Source organism: Diabrotica virgifera, chromosome 1 (assembly GCF_917563875.1).
Source record: "Diabrotica virgifera virgifera chromosome 1, PGI_DIABVI_V3a".
Lineage (NCBI taxonomy): Eukaryota > Metazoa > Arthropoda > Insecta > Coleoptera > Chrysomelidae > Diabrotica > Diabrotica virgifera.
Genome location: NC_065443.1, coordinates 110,211,687 through 110,233,667, shown reverse-complemented (window position 1 = coordinate 110,233,667; position 21,981 = coordinate 110,211,687). Strand labels below are relative to the sequence as shown.

Here is a 21,981-nt window from a genome sequence, read left to right as displayed (position 1 = left end):
ATATTTTTACCAATAGAAATATATTATTATATTATGTGTTAATAGTACCTAATTCAGTAAATAGCCAACTACTCGTAGACACACGAAAATATTGGCGAGTTTATGTGACTCAGTTGCACTTTATTATATTCTGTTATCAGTCTCATTTGTGGTTACAGTAAATTGTTATCTCGCTGTCGCTCGGGCGGCTCGGGACCGGCTAGTGTCTGAAAATTTTGAAGCAGCGACGGGCGTAAGCGCGCTGTGTATATCAGTAGGGTTGTTACCAGATTTAAATTTGGTTACAGTACCTATAAAAGGTGTATGTGCAGTTCATCATGGATGAGTGTCGCTGAGTAATCGATCAACTACTTGAAAAGTAATTCTGATTGAAAAAAAAAACGAGATTATTGAAAATGAAAGACCTATTTTAAACCTTTAAAAAGGGGGTAAAACCTGTAGTTGGCTGTATTAATTTATTACTAAGCTGTTATTTTTAATTATTAACAATAAGCCGTAAGAACATATTGACGCGGCTGTAAATATGAGTGCGAGTAAGATGCCCCATTGGACTGCCGGAGTGGCATCTCTCTCGCACTCACCATAGACGGCCGCCTAATACGTGCTGGCGCTCATTATTATTAATTAAAAATAACAGCTTAGTAATAAAATTATGACAAAAATTTCTTCAGGATCTTGTAGGGGGGCCTTAAACTTTGATTTAGTCACTTTCTGACTTTCATAATAATAATTTTTAACCAATTTATTAAGCCTTGAAAATCGCCATTTTTCTTTTTTTTTTTAATTTGATTGTTTATAACTCGAAAACGATCAACTTTAGAGAAAAATTACAAAAGACCTTTTTTGTCCAGAATGGTCCAAAAAACCTAACAAAAATTTGTATGGGCCAAAGATATTGATTTTTGCAATTTGATTAAAAAAAATTGTTAAAAAAATTGGACCACTTTTCACGTGGGCGACTTCTTGAACTTTATTCTGGGATGTCTCACGAATTTGATTATGCAAAAAAATCTCACGGGAATATTTTTTCTAACGAACCCGCCGTTTTCGCCTTTCAAGTTGCTTTAGTTATGTTGTGGTTATACGATCTATAAGTTTGATCGATTCAAAAGTGCTTAGTTTTAAGAAAAATTGGTTTTAAAGTAAAATTTTTAAAAATTTTAGTTTTGAAAAAAAATGCTTTTTTCCGAAATTACTTAAAAATTATTCAAAATATATAAATTCTCAAACAATAAAAAAGTCGGATTTGCTTTTCTGAATATCTTGTAAATTTTGTTTTTCTGTTAGACAAAAACTGGTTAAGATATGGCTGTTTAAAATATGCATACGCTCGTGATTAGTGACTTCTTCAAGATCTTTCAACTACAGCTCTTTCAAAAATAAGTACTTTAAACCGAAGAAAAACCAAAACGTGGTTATTTTGTTGAAAAATGAACATATTCACTCGCAGATATCTCGAAAATTATTTACTTAATAAAAAAACTGGAAACTGCATTTCCAGACTTATTTTAGACATATATTTTTTCACCCTCGGGAAGGGGTGAAACCCACCCCCAGGGCAAAAGCACACATCGGCAGAATATCACTTTTTCTCTTTGACTTGTTAGCTATGTGTATGCCAAATTTCATGTCAATCCAAGTGGTTCTTTAGAATTTAGAGATTTTGCAATATTTTACCGTTAAAGAACGTAAATACTATGAGATTAGCTACAGTTGACAATTACATTTTTATCTAAAAAGATTTGATTCCACTCCGGAAATCGTTTTCAAGATTATTAAAGAAAAGAAATTGTGTTGAGAGGGTGTATAACGGCCAAGTTGTTGATGGATGAGGTTGTTTTATCAAAAAATAAAATCATTGAGGTAGGTCAAGTACGTCAGCTACAACCAGTAGAGAGATGAAAACAGCATTTTCAGGAGATGCTAGGTACGCCCAAGGATAATGCAAATGAAATTGTCGAAAACCAGAATACATATAGACTTGAATCAAATCACTACCAAATCTCTGAGAAATACCAAGTTCCCGGGAATCAAAAACATTGCTGCCATAATACTTAAAACTTATCCGCATCCAACCGCTGAACTTTTTCTTCCCATAATCCGAGAGATATGGGAAACAAACCGCAGTCCTCTACTACTACGGTATGCGATGCGGCAAAATAAACAGTACTGAAATTCGAATGCCTCAAATTAGGCTATTGATTATATTCAAAATAAGATAGCTAAAAGGAACTACAACGTTAACGGAGTTTTATTATTTCATATGGTCAGTGGACATCTATATATGAAAAAACCGCGGAGTGCTACCATTTAAAGGGGTGCGTTTTTGAGAAATGGGTGAATTAGTCCCTGGGCACAGGTTACGTTAGGGTGAGTTCTATGCCCTTTTGGTACAAACATATCTACATAAAAATTGTTTCTGGTTAAATTTACTATCTAAATATCACTTTTTAAAGTCAATGACACTTTTTTTTACGAAAATATATTCAAAAGAAAAAGCACAAAGAAACCCAAAAGAAAGAAATTTTGTTTTTTGTCCCATAACTTTTGTCCACGAGGATATAGGTATAGGTATTGCTTTACAGAAAAAAAACCTACATATTTCTTCTTTAAAATGTTGTTTAGTAGAGCTAATTGGGATTTATAGTTTTCGAAATATGATTTTTCAAAGTTTGCCACTCACAGCAATTTTGGGCAATTTTCCTTGTTATTTCGCAAATATTGTTCTGTAACTTTTTTCCACGTAATTTTAGGTATATGCAATGTACACGTAATAGGAAAAGAAATCAATTACCTTTAAAATGGTCTACTGTATAATGTTGTACGACTTTTTTTAAAGAGATTATGGTTTTTCAATGTTTTATACTTTTAACGATTTTTTTAGAATATAATATAAAAATAAAATAATATTATTATATAATATATTATTAATATATTACTAATATATTATTAGTACATAATATAATATTATATTATATATTGTATAATACGTAATATAAAAAACTATTATTTTTTACATTTTTTACGATTACTTTTGAAATTTCTCATTATAACTTTTTTCTTCTACATTTAGGTATTATATTATATTATATTATATTATATAATGAAAAAAGCTTATTTTGTTTACTTTAAAATGGTGTATTACAAAAAATTCTAGTAATATTTTTGAATAAGATATTATTTTTCAAAATGTAATAAGTACTTGCAACGATTTTTGATTTTAGGATTATTTTTTAAATTTCTCATTATAATTTTGTTTTTCCTGTACATGAATATACTATATATTGCTCAATAAAGAGGGCTTACTTTCTGTTCTTTAAAATGGTGTATCATCTATATTTAAATAATGGAAACCGAGCGATTCTTTGATATTTTTTTACCTGTATTATTTAAAATTATTTCTTTTACAAAAATTACATAAACATTAGTCTTAGAAAACATCACTTTAGTTAAAATTATTTAAACGTTGACATATAAAAAAATTTTCAAAATCAAAGTCCATCTCTTTGTTAGCATTAGCTTCAATATCTTCCTCTGACACCTCAGTTATCTTAGAGTTCCCACAATTAGTACCCATGCACATGCACCCTTTGCAGAATATTGAACAACTAATTCCTGTCTTCCTACAACCGCAGTTTTTTGTACATCCTTTGGTACATTTACATGCTATTTTTTCAAGCAAAACTTGTATTTATGTAGATATGTTTGTACCAAAAGGGCATAGAACTCACCCTAACGTAACCTGTGCCCAGGGACTAATTCACCCATTTCTCAAAAACGCACCCCTTTAAATGGTAGCACTCCGCGGTTTTTTCATATATAGATGTCCATTGACCATATGAAATAATAAAACTCCGTTAACGTTGTAGTTCCTTTTAGCTATCTTATTTTGAATATAATCAATAGCCTAATTTGAGGCATACGAATTTCAGTACTGTTTATTTTGCCGCATCGCATACCGTAGTAGTAGTGGACTGCGGTTTGTTTCCCATATCTCTCGGATTATGGGAAGAAAAAGTTCAGCGGTTGGATGCGGATAAGTTTTAAGTATTATGGCAGCAATGTTTTTGATTCCCGGGAACTTGGTATTTCTCAGAGATTTGGTAGTGATTTGATTTAAGTCTATATGTATTCTGGTTTTCGACAATTTCATTTGCATTATCCTTGGGCGTGCCTAGCATCTCCTGAAAATGCTGTTTTCATCTCTCTACTGGTTGTAGCTGACGTACTTGACCTACCTCAATGATTTTATTTTTTGATAAAACAACCTCATCCATCAACAACTTGGCCGTTATACACCCTCTCAACACAATTTCTTTTCTTTAATAATCTTGAAAACGATTTCCGGAGTGGAATCAAATCTTTTTAGGTAAAAATGTAATTGTCAACTGTAGCTAATCTCATAGTATTTACGTTCTTTAACGGTAAAATATTGCAAAATCTCTAAATTCTAAAGAACCACTTGGATTGACATGAAATTTGGCATACACATAGCTAACAAGTCAAAGAGAAAAAGTGATATTCTGCCGATGTGTGCTTTTGCCCTGGGGGTGGGTTTCACCCCTTCCCGAGGGTGAAAAAATATATGTCTAAAATAAGTCTGGAAATGAAGTTTCCAGTTTTTTTATTAAGTAAATAATTTTCGAGATATCTGCGAGTGAATATGTTCATTTTTCAACAAAATAACCACGTTTTGGTTTTTCTTCGGTTTAAAGTACTTATTTTTGAAAGAGCTGTAGTTGAAAGATCTTGAAGAAGTCACTAATCACGAGCGTATGCATATTTTAAACAGCCATATCTTAACCAGTTTTTGTCTAACAGAAAAACAAAATTTACAAGATATTCAGAAAAGCAAATCCGACTTTTTTATTGTTTGAGAATTTATATATTTTGAATAATTTTTAAGTAATTTCGGAAAAAAGCATTTTTTTCAAAACTAAAATTTTTAAAAATTTTACTTTAAAACCAATTTTTCTTAAAACTAAGCACTTTTGAATCGATCAAACTTATAGATCGTATAACCACAACATAACTAAAGCAACTTGAAAGGCGAAAACGGCGGGTTCGTTAGAAAAAATATTCCCGTGAGATTTTTTTGCATAATCAAATTCGTGAGACATCCCAGAATAAGGTTCAAGAAGTCGCCCACGTGAAAAGTGGTCCAATTTTTTTAAAAATTTTTTTTAATCAAATTGCAAAAATCAATGTTTTTGGCCCATACAAATTTTTGTTAGGTTTTTTGGACCATTCTGGACAAAAAAGGTCTTTTGTAATTTTTCTCTAAAGTTGATCGTTTTCGAGTTATAAACAATTTCAAATTAAAAAAAAAAAGAAAAATGGCGATTTTCAAGGCTTAATAAATTGGTTAAAAATTATTATTATGAAAGTCAGAAAGTGACTAAATCAAAGTTTAAGGCCCCCCTACAAGATCCTGAAGAAATTTTTGTCATAATTTTATTACTAAGCTGTTATTTTTAATTAATAATAATGAGCGCCAGCACGTATTAGGCGGCCGTCTATGGTGAGTGCGAGAGAGATGCCACTCCGGCAGTCCAATGGGGCATCTTACTCGCACTCATATTTACAGCCGCGTCAATATGTTCTTACGGCTTATTGTTAATAATTAAAAATAACAGCTTAGTAATAAATTAATGACACAAATTTCATATAGGGAGGGCTTTAAATTTCTTCAGGATCATATAGGGGGGGCTTTAAACTTTCATTTAGTCACTTTCTGACTTTCATAATAATAAATTTTAACGTAGTTATTAAGTCTTAAATATGGCAATTTTTGCGTTTTTCAAATTTGAAGTTGCTTATAACTCGTAAACCATCAACTTTAGAGAAAAATTACAAGAGACGTTTCTTGTCCAGAATAGTCAAAAAACCTAAAAAAAATTTGTCCAGACCAGAAATAATAATTTTTGCAATTTGATTAAAAAAATTGTTAAAAAAAATTAATGTTATTCTGAAGCTATTTTCTTGTGGCATTTTTATAATTAAGTATTTTCTATGAGAAATAAGCCACAATTTTACTAAAAAATGAATTTATTAACGTTTCGAAGCCCAAATCGGGTTTCGTTGTCAAAATACAAAATACAAAAAAAATTAGGACCACTTTTCTCGTGGGTGACTTCTTGAACCTTATTCTGGGGTGTATTACAAATGTGATTATGCGAAAAAATCTCATAGGAATATTTTTTCCAAGAAACCCGCCGTTTTCGCCTTGCCTATAAAGCGGTAACGATTAATTTCATTTTAGTTGCTAATTATTGGGTGATTTTCCAGATTTTTTTTGCCAAAGCAAAAGGGACCAACATAAATTTGATCGTAATGTGCTTACATTTGATGCTAGAAACATTTTTTTATAAAAACAGAAATAAATCTTTTTTAAACACTTTAAAAAAGCTGTAATGAGTTTTCTCCAAAAAGGGCTTCATTTTTTGGATATTTCATGTTTAATTATACTATTTGAAATTTGGCGAATACGAACGTATTTTTCCCTAGCTATAACTCTGCCGCTACCAAGGCTAGAGACCTCGTGCATACACTATTTTGTTCACTTTTTTAAAGACTCTATTTATTAAGAATGTTTTTTTTTGATAAAATTCTTACTTTTCGAGTTATTTGCGAAAAACCGTCTAAAAACGTGGTTATTTTGTTGAAAAATGAAAATATTCACTCGCAAATAACTCGAAAAGTAGGTATTGACTTAATGAAAAAACTCTATAGAACAAAAGTTGCTTAAAATTAGTCAGCTTATCCATTTCGGGACGTATTATGGAGGTATATTTTTTCACCCCTGAGAAGGGGTGAAACTTACCCCCAGGGGAAAAGCACACATCAGCACAATATCACTTTTTTTCTATGACATGTTAGCTATGCGTATGCCAAATTTCCCGTCAATCCAAGTGGTTCTTTAAAATTTACAGTTTACAGCAAAAACCGTGAAAGAATGTATTATGTACTATTATCATATAAACATATAGCCCAGTAAATGAACGGGAAATTCGGCGATACCGTGTAATTTTCAGGGGCAACTCCGAATTGCATGAAAATTTGAATTTAGGTTCTACTTACGCTCCACTTCAAAGTTGAAATTGTGCCGTTGGTTGCTTTTACTTGGGGGGTGACAGTCACCCCTTCTCAGGGGTGAAAAAGCATAGGTTCAAGATAAGACCGGAAATTGATAAATTGACTGATTTTAAGCAACTTTTGTTCTATAAAGTTTTTTACCTAAGTCGAACACTTTTCGAGTTATTTGCCATTGAAAATGTTGATTTTTCGACAGAAGAACTACGTTTTCAGACGGTTTTTCGCAAATAACTCAAAAAGTAAATATTTTATGGAAAAAAATGTCCTTAGCAAAAGTGTAGCTTATAAAAACCCAAAAAAATGGTGTATCATTAAAGTCTATCAATCAAATAAAAACAAAGTTGTAGCTCATGAAAAATACGTTCTTATTCGTCTAATTCCAAATCGAATATTTCAAGGTGAAATCACCGAAAAATTAAGCACTTTTCGGGAAAAACCCATTTAAACTTTTTTAAAGTGTTTATAAAAAGCTTTGTTTTAATTGTTAACAAAAGTCTTAGCATTAAAAATAAGCGAGTTACGCTCAAAATAAAGTTGGCCCTCTTTTTTTTGTAAAAAATCATGAAAATCTCGCCATGTTTAGCTCCCCAAATGAAATTAATCGCTACCGCTTTACAAACAATTTACTTACCTATCTATTTTTTATATGATCTGTCAGTCTCACCGGTTTAAAGTGTTTATTTTTGAAAGGGTTATAATTGAGAAAGCTTGAATGGGTCAGTAATCACGAGTGTATGCAAATTTTGAACAGCCATATCTTAACCAATTTTTGTCTTACGGAGAAACAAAATAAAACTAGCATATTTATAATAGCAAAACCTACATTTTTTATTCCTTAAGATTTTTCTTATCACTAATACTTTTTAAGTTATTTTGAAAAAATGAAATTTTTCAAAAATTTTTAGAAATATTTTTTTTACTATAAAACCAAATGTTTTCAAAAATAAGCACTTCAAACCAATTAAACTTACAGATCATATAAACAATACACATACAGTTAAAATAGATGGTAAAGTCAAACGATTAATTTCATGTAGGGTGCTAAATAGGGGGAGGTTTTCACGATCTTTTTTTTACAAAAAAAAAGGGGCCAACATTTTTTTTCACTGTAACTCGTTTATTTTTGATGCTGTAAACTTTTGTAAAAAACAAATAAGCTTTTTTTCGATACTTTAAAAGTGTTAATAAGGTTTTCCCGAAAAACTCTTCTTTCTTCGGTGATTCCGCGTTGAATTATTCGATTTGGAATTAGACGAATAAGAACGTATTTTTCATGAGCTACAACTTTGCTTCTATTCAATTTGTAGACTTTACTGGTACACCATTTTTTTCGTTTTTTTATAGGCTACACTTTTGCTAAAAATATTTTTTTCGATATAATATTTACTTTTTGAGTTATTTGGGAAAAACTGTCTGAAAACGTAGTTTTTTTGTCGAAAAATCAACATTTTAAATCGCGAATAACTCGAAAAGTATTGACTTACGTAAAAAACTTTATAGAACAAAAGGTGCTTAAAATAAGTGAATTTATCCATTTCCGGCCTTATTTTAAAGACCCGTTTTTCACCCCCCGAGAAGGGGTAAATGTCACCCCCCCCCCCCAAGTAAAAGCAACCAACGGCACAAATTCAACTTTGAAGTGGAGGGTAAGTAGAACCTAAATCCAAATTTTCATGCAATTCGGAGTTGCCCCTGGAAATTACACTCCAAAACGGTCATTTATTGGGCTAATAATATTTATTTAACTTAGACATGCCACAAGAAAACAGTTTCAGCACCTTGTTATAGATATCTGCAAAATTCGTTGATAATAAAACAGATTCGTTCGATTTATTTTTAGCTCGGTCTAAAACGCCAATATTTTTAATTTAAGTAAACAAATTGATTAATTCCAATGGAAATTTTTTTTATTTATTTAGGTACCTTAAATTGAAAATTGATAAAGACTTCGTCCTTATCAATTTGAAGGACTAGGGTGGAGTAGCCGCTCGTCTGGTTTTATCTCTGGGAATATAGAGATAAGAAAGATATAGTTCACACTTGTTTTATCTGAAATATGGAATTTCCGACTAAATAATAATATTATCAAATGGGAAACATTTGAAATTTTGTGATTATAACTAAAGAATAGGAGTACATACATTGTTAGCTGAGTATACCAGAAATGACTCGAGTCAACTCAATAACCCGAAAATGAAAAAATATATGCAATTAGTGCGATCATGAAATCTACGGATGCTGCTTGGGACACAACTAAGAAGATTTATCAAAATCGTTTTAGGTTAGATGAATCACCTTCAATTAACATTTACAGCAAGAGACTGTCATTTTAGCCGAATAGCGATGTATAGCTAAGAATACGGTCTAACAACGAACACCAAGAAGACAAAATTTATGATACTATCTAAAACGCATAGAAATACGACCAACCAATATCGAACGAGTAGACCAATATGCATATCTTTATAACAATTATCAGCTTCACAAATGATTACTTTTTTTATTAATTCGTTCATCTCATTGCTTTGCCCTCTGATCATTCTCCATACTTCTTTTTGTGTCCCGTAGAAGTCGTGTTCCATCTGTTTTGATAAAACTCTGCCAGTGCTCCCTTTTTATTTGCCTCACTAAAGTATTCGTTTCGTTTGTGATTCGTTTGTAGTGGTTGTATGCCTGTTGTGTTAATAAAAGCGGAACACATTCAGAAGGAAACATGGGCAGACTACTTCCGATCTCTATTTGCTAAAGGCGACCATAATGAACCACCAACACCTGAAGTTACAACAAACGAAGAAATAAACATCGAGGAGGAAGAGGTAAAGGAAGCATTAAGAAAATTAAAAAATAGAAAATCTCCACGAGAGGACAGAATATCGAACGAACTCCTAAAGTACGGAGGACAAGATCTATCTAAACAAATATTAAAACTAATACAAAAAATAATAGAACAAAACAGAATACCACAAGAATGGAGATCAAGCATCCTAATACCTCTCTTCAAAAAAGGAGACAAATCAGACCCGGAGGATTACAGATGAATTTACTTATTAAACACAACAGTGGGTCTATTGAATAAAAAGAAGTCTTTGCTTTTACTTCCTCGTATTTAAGTATTTACCTGAAGTGGGTCTATTGAATAAAAAGAAGTCTTTGCTTTTACTTCCTCGTATTTAAGTATTTACTTAATAGTAATTGAATAAAGCATTAAAGAAATTACTTTATTCAATTAGTATTAAGTAAATACTTAAATACTTGTAAGTAAAAGCAAATACTTCTTTTTATTCAATAGACACATTAAAATTAACAACCAAAGTGATAACAAACAAATTGAATGAAATTATAACATTAGCAGAAGAACAACAAGGTTTTAGGTCGGGAAGGTCATGCACTGACGCTATATTTTAGTCCAGTCGGGTTAGACGAATAACAGACCTAACCTTGCATTAGGAGCTGCCCCAAATTTTATTTTTCTAATATTTAGGGAGGGTAAATATTAGTATAAATTTAAAATCTCGACTGAATTCCACCGTTGCGTTAGTCGCCATCTTGATTTTAAACGAGAACCGTTTTTGCTCAATATCTCCGCCATTTTATTTTTTGACAAAAAGTTTCAAAACTTAAATTGTTGAAAATGTGATTTTCTATAATTTTATTTATTATAATTTTTTTCGTGCGGTCGATATTTTCCGAGTTATGAGGGGAACATAGTGAGAGTTGGAGCATAAAATTATTGAATTATTAAATTATCTCGTTTATTATTAGATTTACAACAAATATGTACCCATACAAAAATGAAGAGAATTAAATTATACATAATTTTGGTCTCTTTCATTTTTTCGCTAAAATTAATATTTAAGGTAGTACGTATGCGGTAATGGCGCGAGCGTAAGACAGGATTGATTTTATAGCAATTGTTTTTGTTCAATATCAACGCCATTTTTAACTAAAATTGTTCAAAATATAATTTCCTACAATTTCTTTTTAACAATTTTTTTCATGCGGTTGATATTTTCCGAGTTACATGAGAAAATAGTAAAAATTGGTGGGGGAAGCATAATTATGGAATTGAATTTTGTTTCCGAGCTGCCCCAAATTTTATAATTCTATCCTTTAGGAGAGATCAATAGTAGTGTAAATTTAAAATCTCGACTGAATTCCGCGGTTGCATTAGCCGTCATATTGATTTTAACTGAGAACTGTTGTTGCTTAATATCTCCGCCATTTTCAACTTTTCGACATAAATGGTGGGAAAGAAAATTGTTGGAAATGCAATTTCCTACAATTTATTTGGCACAATTTTTTTATACGATCAATATTCTCCGAGTTAAGGGGGAAAATAATGGAAGCGGAGGGGAAGCATAATTATTGAATTGTCTCATTTATTATTAACTTTACGACATAACTGTACATAAACAAAAATAAAGAGAATTATATTTTATACAATTTTTGAAACTTCCAATGAAACATCAACCAAACTAAATATATAAAAGACATAAAAAGACTATTGCTAATTGCTACAAAATCAATCAGGTCTTACGCTCGCACCTTTACCACATACGTACTACCTTATATATTGATTTTGTCAAAAAAATGTATGGAACCAAAATTGTACAAAATTTAATTCTCTTCATTTTTGTATAGGTAGATATTTGTTGTAAAACTAATAATAAACGAGATAATTCAATAATTCAATAATTATGCTACAACTGTCACTATTTTCCCCTCATAACTCGGAAAATATCAACCGCACGAAAAAAATTATAATACATGAAATTATAGAAAATCGTATTTTCAACAATTTCAGTTTCTACACTTTTTGTCAAAAATTTGAAAATAGCCGAGATATTGAGAAAAAACGGTTCTCGTTTAAAATCAAGATGGCGGCTTACGCAACGGCGGAATTCAGTCGAGATTTTAAATTTATACTAATATTGACCCTCCCTAAAGATTAGAAAAATAAAATTTGGGGCAGCTCTTAATGCAAGGTCAAATGCTATCCCGACTGGGCTATTTATAATGAGGCAAGTTCAAGAGAAATCGTTGGAATACAACAAACCGGCATATTTATGTTTCGTGGACATTAAGAAAGCATTTGACAGGGTCACATTAAAGGACCTTATCCATTTGTTATACTCGAGAGAGGTACCTCTAGGAATAATTAAAACGATCGAAAACATCTACCAGAACAACACAATAAAAGTAAAAGTGGACGATGAATTAACTGACCCAATTGAAGCCGGCAATGGGATAAGACAGGGGGATTCCTTGAGTCCTTTATTGTTCAAGCTGATCATGGACGAAATAATAAAAAAAGTAATAACTAAAAAAGGATACCAAATGGGAGAAAAACAACTTCAAATAATCTGCTATGCGGACGATGCAATACTAATCTCTCAAAGTGAAGATGATTTACAACGTATGCTGCACCAATTCAACATAATCGCCAGAAAATTTAACATGTTAATTTCCTCACACAAGACAAAATGCATGGTTATAACAGCAGATCCAATAAGATGTAAATTGGAGCTGGAAGGTCAGATACTAGAACAAGTGATGGAGTTTAAGTTTAAATACCTAGGCATCACACTATCTAGCTACGGAAGGCTCGAAACAGAAGTAAAAGATCAAGTGAATAGAGCAAACAGAGCCGCAGGTTGCCTGAATGACACAATATGGAGAAATAAAAATATCGGAAAAGAAATGAAAGGAATAATTTACAAAACAGTCATCAGACCAATAATGACATACACGACCCGACACAGAGAGGACAAAAAGATTGCTCGAAACAGCGGAGATGAAAACCCTTCGAAAAATCGATGGTAAGACTATGGGACAGAGCCAGAAATACAGATATACGACGGAGATGCAAGGTGTATAACATTAATAACTGGGTAAGAAACAGAAGAATAGAATGGAATATAATGGAACATAAGCCGAATGACAACAAATAGGATAGTCAGGACAGCGAGAGACGGTTCCCCAATAGGAAGACGATCAGTGGGAAGACCACGAAAACGATGGAACGACAACTTACTAGAGGCACATTGAAAAAACAGACAGAGTTATGTCTATACAAAAAGAAGAAGAAGAAGAAAACAAATGATTACTTCAAGGAAATTAAAATTAGAATATAAAAGTCTAGAGCGAATTTTAACAAAATACCTACTCTGCGCAAGAGATCTGAAGTTAGAGCTAAGAGTAAGGTTGGCTAGGTGCTACGTTTTCTCGACTTTGTTTTACGGAACGGAAGCTTGGACCTTGAATGCGGCATCAATGAAAAAACTAAAATCATTCGAGTTGTGGGTGTATAGAAGAATTCTGAAAATATCATGGACAGAACACGTCACAAACAAAGAGGTTCTGAGAAAGATGAATAAAGAAATGGAAGTCCTCAATACAATAAAAACACGAAAATTGGAATATATCGGACATATTACACGTGGAGAGAGATACAACTTGCCCCAACTCATTATGCAGGGAAAGATTCAAGGAAAAATAAGCAAAGGGAGACGCAGAATATCGTGGCTGCGCAACCTGAGAGAGTGGTACGGATGTACATCAAATGAACTTTTCAGATCAACCGTCTCTAAAGTCCGAATAGCTATGATGATCGCCGACCTCCGTCGCGGAGATGGCACTTAAAGAAGAAGAGACAGCAAGCAAACGTGGCAAAGATTCATTATTTCTCCCTTACTTTTGCCGAATGGAAAGAAAACCTGAAACGTATTAGCAGTAATTGGATGCAGAGATAGATGTAAAGAGCTGAGGGAGACATATGTCTAACAGTGGACGCGTACAGGTTAATGATAATGCTGATGAATAGTTTGATATAAAATTCAATAGTTTAACCTATAAAAATAAAAGATAAAAGATTTTGTTAATAACATGTTTTTTCTATATTAGCAAGAGCATTCATTTTTTTTTCAAATCCTGAGAAAACCAATAACTATTCTTGAAAAATTTAGACGCAGAATGAAATATTACATTATTACCGAAGGCCGAAGTCCCCTAAAATAAACAAAAAAATGAGATATTGAAATTAAAAATCACACTAAATTTTCTCTTTTTCTTTCACCCCTGTAACTTATTAAAATAAACATTATAGAAGTTTTCTGGGACTTTCGGCTCTTGGTAATATTGTAACCCTTGATTCTGCGTTTACATTTTTCAAGAATATTTGTAGACCTGGGTCCCGCGTACCAAAAAAAGTTGATTAATACCAAGCTGAAAATTTGTTAATAGCTTAACGGTGTCTAGTCGGACAATCTTTGATGTATGGGAACACTGGAACAGGGGAAGTTTTAATTGTGGAAGAGGTTAAAAATTTGGAAAGTCAGACTACGAAAATGTTTCATGTATTTTGTCGGACAGAACTTCCAATTGATTTGTTACCATTTCATTAAACTCTCATGCAAAAATCAGACTGGTGTTTATCACCAACTGGGCATTTTAATGAATGGAACACGAAGAACATGTCTAATGACAGGAATTATATGCAGTCTGATTTTTGCATGAGAGTTTAATCAAACAGTAACAATTCAATTGGAAAGTGATCTGTCTGACAATCTTTCCTACAAAATACATGGGGCGTTTTCGTAATCTGACGTTCCAAATTTTTAAACTGTTCCACAATTAAAACTTCCCGATTTCCAGTGTTCCCGTACATCAAAGTTTGTCCAACCAGACACCGTTAAGCTATTAACAAATTTTCAGCTGGCTATTAATCAACTTTTTTGGTACGCGGGATCCAGTCCTATTATTAGTTTTTTCAGAATTCGAAGAAAAAAATAAATGCATTTAAAAAGCATTGGCTCGAAATTTTGCGCCTACGCTCTTGATAATGCAATTAGTCAGGAGTTCCTTCACTTTTTGAAAAGTAACTGCCTAATTCATCTATATTCTCATCTCATGAGCAGAATCATGTTACAAATACTCAATATTTTATTTTCCTTTAAATGGTTAAAATTACTCACCAAGTCCTAGATCATTCCACTGTTCGATAATACTCCAATGAACACTTTTTTCTGTCCTATTTTTCAAAGCTAAAAGTTGACACAAATCACTAGCACACAAATTTCTTTCTACCACTACTAACTGAAAACTTTCGTTGTCGTTGAAAAAGGCCAATTCCTCCTAGAAAAGAAAAAAATAATATTACTCGAGAATATTATTCTGAAGCTATTTCTTTGTGGCGTTTATGTAATTTATTATTCTAACTGGTAAATAAGTCACAATTTAACTAAAAAAATGATTTTATTGACGTTTCGGCTTCCACCTCGGGCGTCGTTATCAAAATAGTAATATGTAGTTACTAATATTTTGTATATTAAAAACGACGTTCGAGAAGTAAGTCGAAACGTTAACAAAATCATCTTTTAAGTTAAAGGACCCCGCACAAACCTTATGGAAAATAGGTCCCAGTGGATTTCGTTCATACTTTGGAAAAATACTCTTTGAAGCATCCTGATAAAAAGTTCTCATGGGCACAACTCAATCGTATGAAGGATTTTCAAGATATAGAGGCCCAAACTCGGAAAATTATAAGATTTACGGGGTATTCCAATTCCGTGAGTTACTGGTTATTCGGCAACATGTAGAAGTTTGGATCAAGGAAAAGTACTAGTAATCTACGATTTTTTACTGGCTATCCAATGGCGACCTTTACTTTGACCTTGACCTTCAACGGACGTCATCTTCTAGAGTTTCGAGGGTTTTAGGCATTAAATTGATATAAACAGATTACTCATGGGTTTCTGGGATCGCAAAACACGAATATGCCATCAGAATTGCCCTCCGGATGACGTGGTGGCCAGGGCCACTGCAAGGGACGTCATATTCTAGAGTTTCGATGGTTTTCGGCATTTAATTGATGCAAATGAATTCTGGAGGGTTTTTTGAGGTCGCTCAACACGAATATGCCACCAGAACCGACTCCCGGAGCACCTGGTTTCCAAGGTCAATGAAAGGGGCTCCTGGAGTTTCGAGGGTCTTTGGTACTACATGGATGCAACCGGATTACTCATAGGTTTTTGGAGTTGCTGAACACGAATACCCCATCAAAACAGACATCGGGGTACCTGGTGCCAAAAGCATGTCATGCTTTGGAGATTCGAGAGCTTTCGGTACTAAATTAATGGAAACTGATTACTCACCGGCTTTTAGGGCTGCTGAACGTGAATTCGATATCATATCCGATCCACGGAGCACATGGTGCCTAAGGCAGATCTTCTTCTGGAGTTTCGACAGGTTTTGGCATTAAATTGATGCAGATGGGTATTACTCCTTAGTTTTTGGGGCTGCTAAACACAAATACGCCATCAGAACAGACACCGGGGTACCTGGTGCCTAAGGCACGCCATCTTCTGGGGTTTCGAGAGTTTTCGGTACTAAATTGATGCAAGCGGATTACTCTTGTGTTTTTGGGGTTGCTGAACACGAATATGACTTAGATAAAAGACTCTGGAGTATCTAGTGGCCACGACGAATACCACTATCAAAATAGAATGTATTAAATCAATATTAAAATAAATAAAGGAAAAACATTGTCAGATATAAACTGAGTTTATATTTTTTATAATAAATTAAAACAATTGAATAGCACAACATGGTTATTTTAATAAAAATCTACAAATAGCAAAAAAACTATTCATCAATTTATACGCTTTCTTTGAACAGCAACTCAAAAAACATCCGAATACTCGGTGTGTACTAATCCGTTTGCATCAGTTTGGTACCGAAAACCCTCGAAATTCCAGAAGATGACGTGCCGTAGTGCATGTTCGGTAGTATGCATGTATGCATGTTCGGCAACCCCAAAAACCTAAGAGCAATCCATTTGATTCCTCCGAAACTCCAGAAGATAACCTGTCTTAGGTACCAGGTGCTCCTGTGGCTGTGCTGATCACGTATTCATGTTCAGCAACCCCAAAAACCTATAACTAGCCCGTTTGCATTAATGTAGTACCAAAGACCCTCGAAAATTCAGGAGCCCCTTTCATTGACCTTGGAAACCAGGTGCTCCAAGAGTCGGTTCTGGTGGCATATTCGTGTTGAGCGACCTCAAAAAACCCTCCACTAATTCATTTGCATCAATTAAATGCCGAAAACCATCGAAACTCTAGAAGATGACGTCCCTTACAGTGGCCCTGGCCACCACGTCATCCGGAGGGCAATTCTGATGGCATATTCGTGTTTTGCGATCCCAAAAACCCATGAGTAATCTGTTTATATCAATTTAATGCCTAAAACCCTCGAAACTCTAGAAGATGACGTCCGTTGAAGGTCAAGGTCAAAGTAAAGGTCGTCATTGGATAGCCAGGAAAAAATCCTAGACTACTAGTACTTTTCGTTGATCCAAACTTCTACATGTTGCCAAATAACCAGTAACTCACGGAATTGGAATACCCCGTAAATCTTATAATTTTCCGAGTTTGGGCCTCTATATCTTGAAAATCCTTCATACGATTGAGTTATGCCCATGAGAACTTTTTATCAGGATGCTTCAAAGAGTATTTTTCCAAAGTATGAACGAAATCCACTGGGACCTATTTTCCATAAGGTTTGTGCGGGATCCTTTGTGGCTTATTTCCCAGTTAGAATAATAAATTACTCAAGATGTAATATGATAAAAGAAGACAACTACAAATACAAAATCCACAACGAAAAATTTCCTTTAGCTGGCGGTATACCATTAATCAGAAAAAAAATTTAATAAAAAACCCCTTTATAAAAGGTATATCTATTCAAAAAACCCTCAAAAGGCCACATCTATCACAAAACGTTTTCGATCTAGGTAGATCATCATTGGTGCTGTTGCAGACAAATCACATGCTGAGCCACCAAAAATACATGGGTAAAAACCCTTAAAATGTAAATAAAATGTGTTGCAATGGCATTATTATTGAAACATCCAACTGATGGTTAAAAATCCGTAAGGATATGGCTTTTGGCATCCTATGACCCCCCACAAGACACAATTAAGCAGCCCACATGTCACTTTGACGATAGAATATCTCCGTTAAAAATTATGTTGCTGCTTTCGAATAAAAGATTAAAGAGATGGAAAAGAAGATGGAGGAATCAGGGGCAACATACAGAGGAATTGAACTCATTTCAAGTTAGAATAATAAAAACGATGAGGTGAAAATGTAAGTTGGAGCCAAGGCCGACATTTGAAAGAAATGGAGATTCTGTTTGTGTTTTAAAGTTCCAACTTTCGACGGAAAATCGTCATTGAACAACTATGGAACAGTTCGAATCAGCTGCAAAAGCGAATGGATGTTCCGAAAAAGAAAAGGCTGTAAATATGACTATTGCTCTTCGAGGAGATGTCTTGGATGTGCTTCAGACCATAGCTGTATACGAGACAGATGATTTTGAACAGTTTCAGAAGAGACTAAGCATGCGATATGGCCATAAACACTTGAAGCATGTCTAATAGCCGCAGTTTAATTAGAGTTGCACAAGTTTGACTTAGTTGTTTGAAATTGACTTGGGTTTGACTTAATTTCAAGTCAAACTCAAGTCAATCCTTCTGATAAATAATTCAAGTCAAGTCAAACTGCTCAATGGTTACAGGTTTGAAAATTCAAACTGTTTGTCAAACTAGTTTGAAAGAGTTTGAAAAATAATATATTCTCTAGTATATAATATATGAGTCCCATATAAAAGTAACTTGATACGGGTAGCGATTCAAGTCAAAATAGAGTCGCAAATTCAAGAAAATTATTCATTTACGCGTAAAATTGTGTGCTGGCAAGTTTCGTTCTATCGGTAATCGGTGATAATTTTATGCATTCTATTCACTTTTTTATATTTTTATTTGAGTGTTACTTCTTCTTCTTGTGCCACTCCTATCGGAGATTGGAAATCATCAAGGCTACCCTGACTTTGTTTACAGCTGACCTAAAAAGTTCATTAGTGGTGCAGCCAAACCACTCTCTCAAATTCCGCATCCACGACATTCTTCTACGGCCTGGATTCCGTTTTCCTTCTATTTTTCCTTGCATTATATATTGAAGTAATGCGTATTTATGACCTCTCATCAGATGACCCAAATACTCGAGTTTTCTTCGTTTTACCGTTAATAAAATTTCTGGGTCTCTTCCTATCCTTCGTATTACTTCAAGATTTGTGATCAAGAGTGTTACTAGGTTACATCAAAAAAATCGTTGGATGGTGTTTTTATCATACCAAGTGTAATTTAATCTACTTCAACAAAAATTTATGAAGGAACAACAAAATATAAATATATTTTGACAGAGTAGGTTCAATGAATTTTTTGTAATTTTGCATCAGATGTCGTTTTAAAGAACTAGTTCCACTATTTGTCATTTTATAACGTTGTTCTTTATTTTTATATATAATATGCACTTTGCAATTTTCATTGTTTTGCAATCGCCTGCCGCAACATAAAGTAAATCAGTATATTTCTTTTTATTAATTAATTCTGTTTCGTCTACAGATTTTTTTCTCTTAATTTTTGCAGTGGGAATACCTTCAAAATCAGACTCAATTTGTTCTGGTACGGCACAGGCATAACCAGTGGGGGTTATGGGGGTTATAACCCCCCCCATTTGGATGTACCTTGAGCTCTATACGCTTAACACCATTACTATTCCTAACTACCCAGAGACCATCAAGCAGTTGTAACCCCCCCCCCTTAGGATCATCCTGGTTACACCTATGTGGTACTTATTCTGAGGCAAAAAAGGTTCAGGTTCAGACATTATCGCACAAAGCACACACTTTAAAACGAACGTAACAAACAAGCCAAGCATATACCTCTAAAAATATGAACTATAACTAATTTGCGGAGTAGCAGTGTCCAGGTTTACACCTATCCAAATAAGTCAAAACAAAAACGCTCTCAATTAGAATTAGAAAAAACACTTTGTGCAATATGATATTCAAACTTCAAACTGTTTGAAGAAGTTTGATTTCAAGTCAAACCTAACGATATCGAAATCAAGTCAAGTCAAACTTTTTTACAAAAAAAGTTTGGTTTTCAAGTCAAGTTTGTTGAGTAAAATCAAACTAGTTTGACTTGCATCTCCAACAACTTTCGAAGATATGATGGAAAATTTGGCTTTTTAAGTATTTATTAATGGTTTTCGTGGTCATGAAAAGAGAACAATGCGATTAGCTCGTCACAAGATGCTGGTCGATGTCTTGTCCACTGTTCTCGAATACGAATCACCTACGCAGGTCTCTGGCGGGTACAACAAAGTTAGGACTGTGATAGGAAAGGCATGAAGATGATGAAGAGCATTTCATGCAAGGAAACAAAGACCATAAGGTGTTGAAAATGTGGTTAAATGGGACACGTACGAGATTCATATAATATAAGCACTCTAGATACAACACAAATCAAGTAACCTTTGATCCCTAATCCAAAATAGTGAAATTCGTGAAATGTACTATGTCAGTGGCGTACTGAGTATGGTTCTGCGGGTTCCGCGGAACCAGAGCCCGGCCCCGAAGGGGCCCGCCCTTACGCACTTTTTGCTTCTTTTGTTTCTAATTTGATGTGGACATTTTGAAATACACAAGTACACACTAGGAAATGTGACTGCTTAATAAATTTTAATTTTTGTCTAGGTACTTATAACAATACAAACGAAAAATACCTATTCATCAAAAATATTTAAAACAAAATTTAACACAGCTTTGTAAGTGTAAGGTTGCTTACTCATTTTATCTGCTTACCGAAGTCCTTTTTGCAACATTTGTTTATAAACTTACCAATTTCTCTTCGGAAACTGATCAATGCAAGTTTTATATGGTGTGTCATAAAAATAATCCAAATACAATAGGCTCAATACTCGTGATTATAGCACCCTCATCTTTCAGCCTGTACTTTTAGGTAATTCTTTGACTACAATAAAATTAAGAAATCTATTACTACTTATCTATTAGGTATCTACTATTTCTAAGAAAACCTCGTAATTTTATTAAATATATCAACCCCACCGTTATCCAAGGTTTTTTTGATATTTTTTTATTTAACCGTTTTATCTCCCTAGAGGTTTGTAAGTAATTATTTAACTTGTTTATAAATAAAATATAAATTTCATTCCAATATTCATTTTTTAAAAGCTGTTTTAGTTTTCCGGTTTATAATTATGACTGGAGATTTAGATGTAGAACATGTTTGAGTTTCATTATTTATAAAAACGTCTGGCGTAAAGTGATCAGTCATGTCAGTATAAAAAACGATAGTATTAATATTAATTTACCGTTTTAATAGTCCATTGTTTTTCAAAAAAATTTCTAACATCAAAAGTAAGTAGGTTACGATCCAAATAATATTGGTATCTTTTTCTTTTTGGTTGGTAAAAATTGTAGAAAATCACACTCTAAAGCATCCGAAATGAAATTAATCATTACCGCTTCACAAATTACTTTACTTGTGTATTGTTTATAAGATTTGTAAGATTAGTTGGTTCAAAGTGCTTATTTTTGAAAAGGCTATAGTTAAATGGGCTTAAACGAGTCATTAATCACGAGTGTATGCAAATTTTGAAGAGCCGTATCTTATATAACCAACTTTTGTCTTCAGGAAAACAAAAAGTCCAAAATATTCACAAGAGTAAAATCTCTATAAATAGTATCACCAATAATTTTTAAGTTATTTTGAAAAAAAAAAATTTTTTTCCAAATTAAAAATTTTTTTTCCGTTTTTTTCAATTATTTTATTATTTCAAAATAAGCATTTTGAACCAATAAAATTTATAAATCATATAAACAATACATAAGTCGAGTAACTTGTGAAGTGGTAACGATTAATTTCATTTATGATGCTAATTAGAGGGTAATTTTTACGATTTTTTTACCAAAAAGGGATCAATTTTATTTACAGCGTTACATACTTAATATTGATGCCAG

At 33.1% G+C, this 21,981-nt stretch overlaps 1 protein-coding gene across 1 annotated transcript in view; it reads right to left on the bottom strand.

Moving 5' to 3' along the window:
* LOC114324272 (growth factor receptor-bound protein 10-like) overlaps positions 1–21,981 on the bottom strand; it is a 616,793-nt gene that overhangs the window by 105,445 nt on the left and 489,367 nt on the right. Inside the window, exon 3 of the mRNA XM_050660652.1 lies at positions 15,069–15,228. Within this exon, the coding sequence (XP_050516609.1) occupies positions 15,069–15,228 (160 nt within the window). The remainder of the gene's footprint in view (positions 1–15,068; positions 15,229–21,981) is intronic.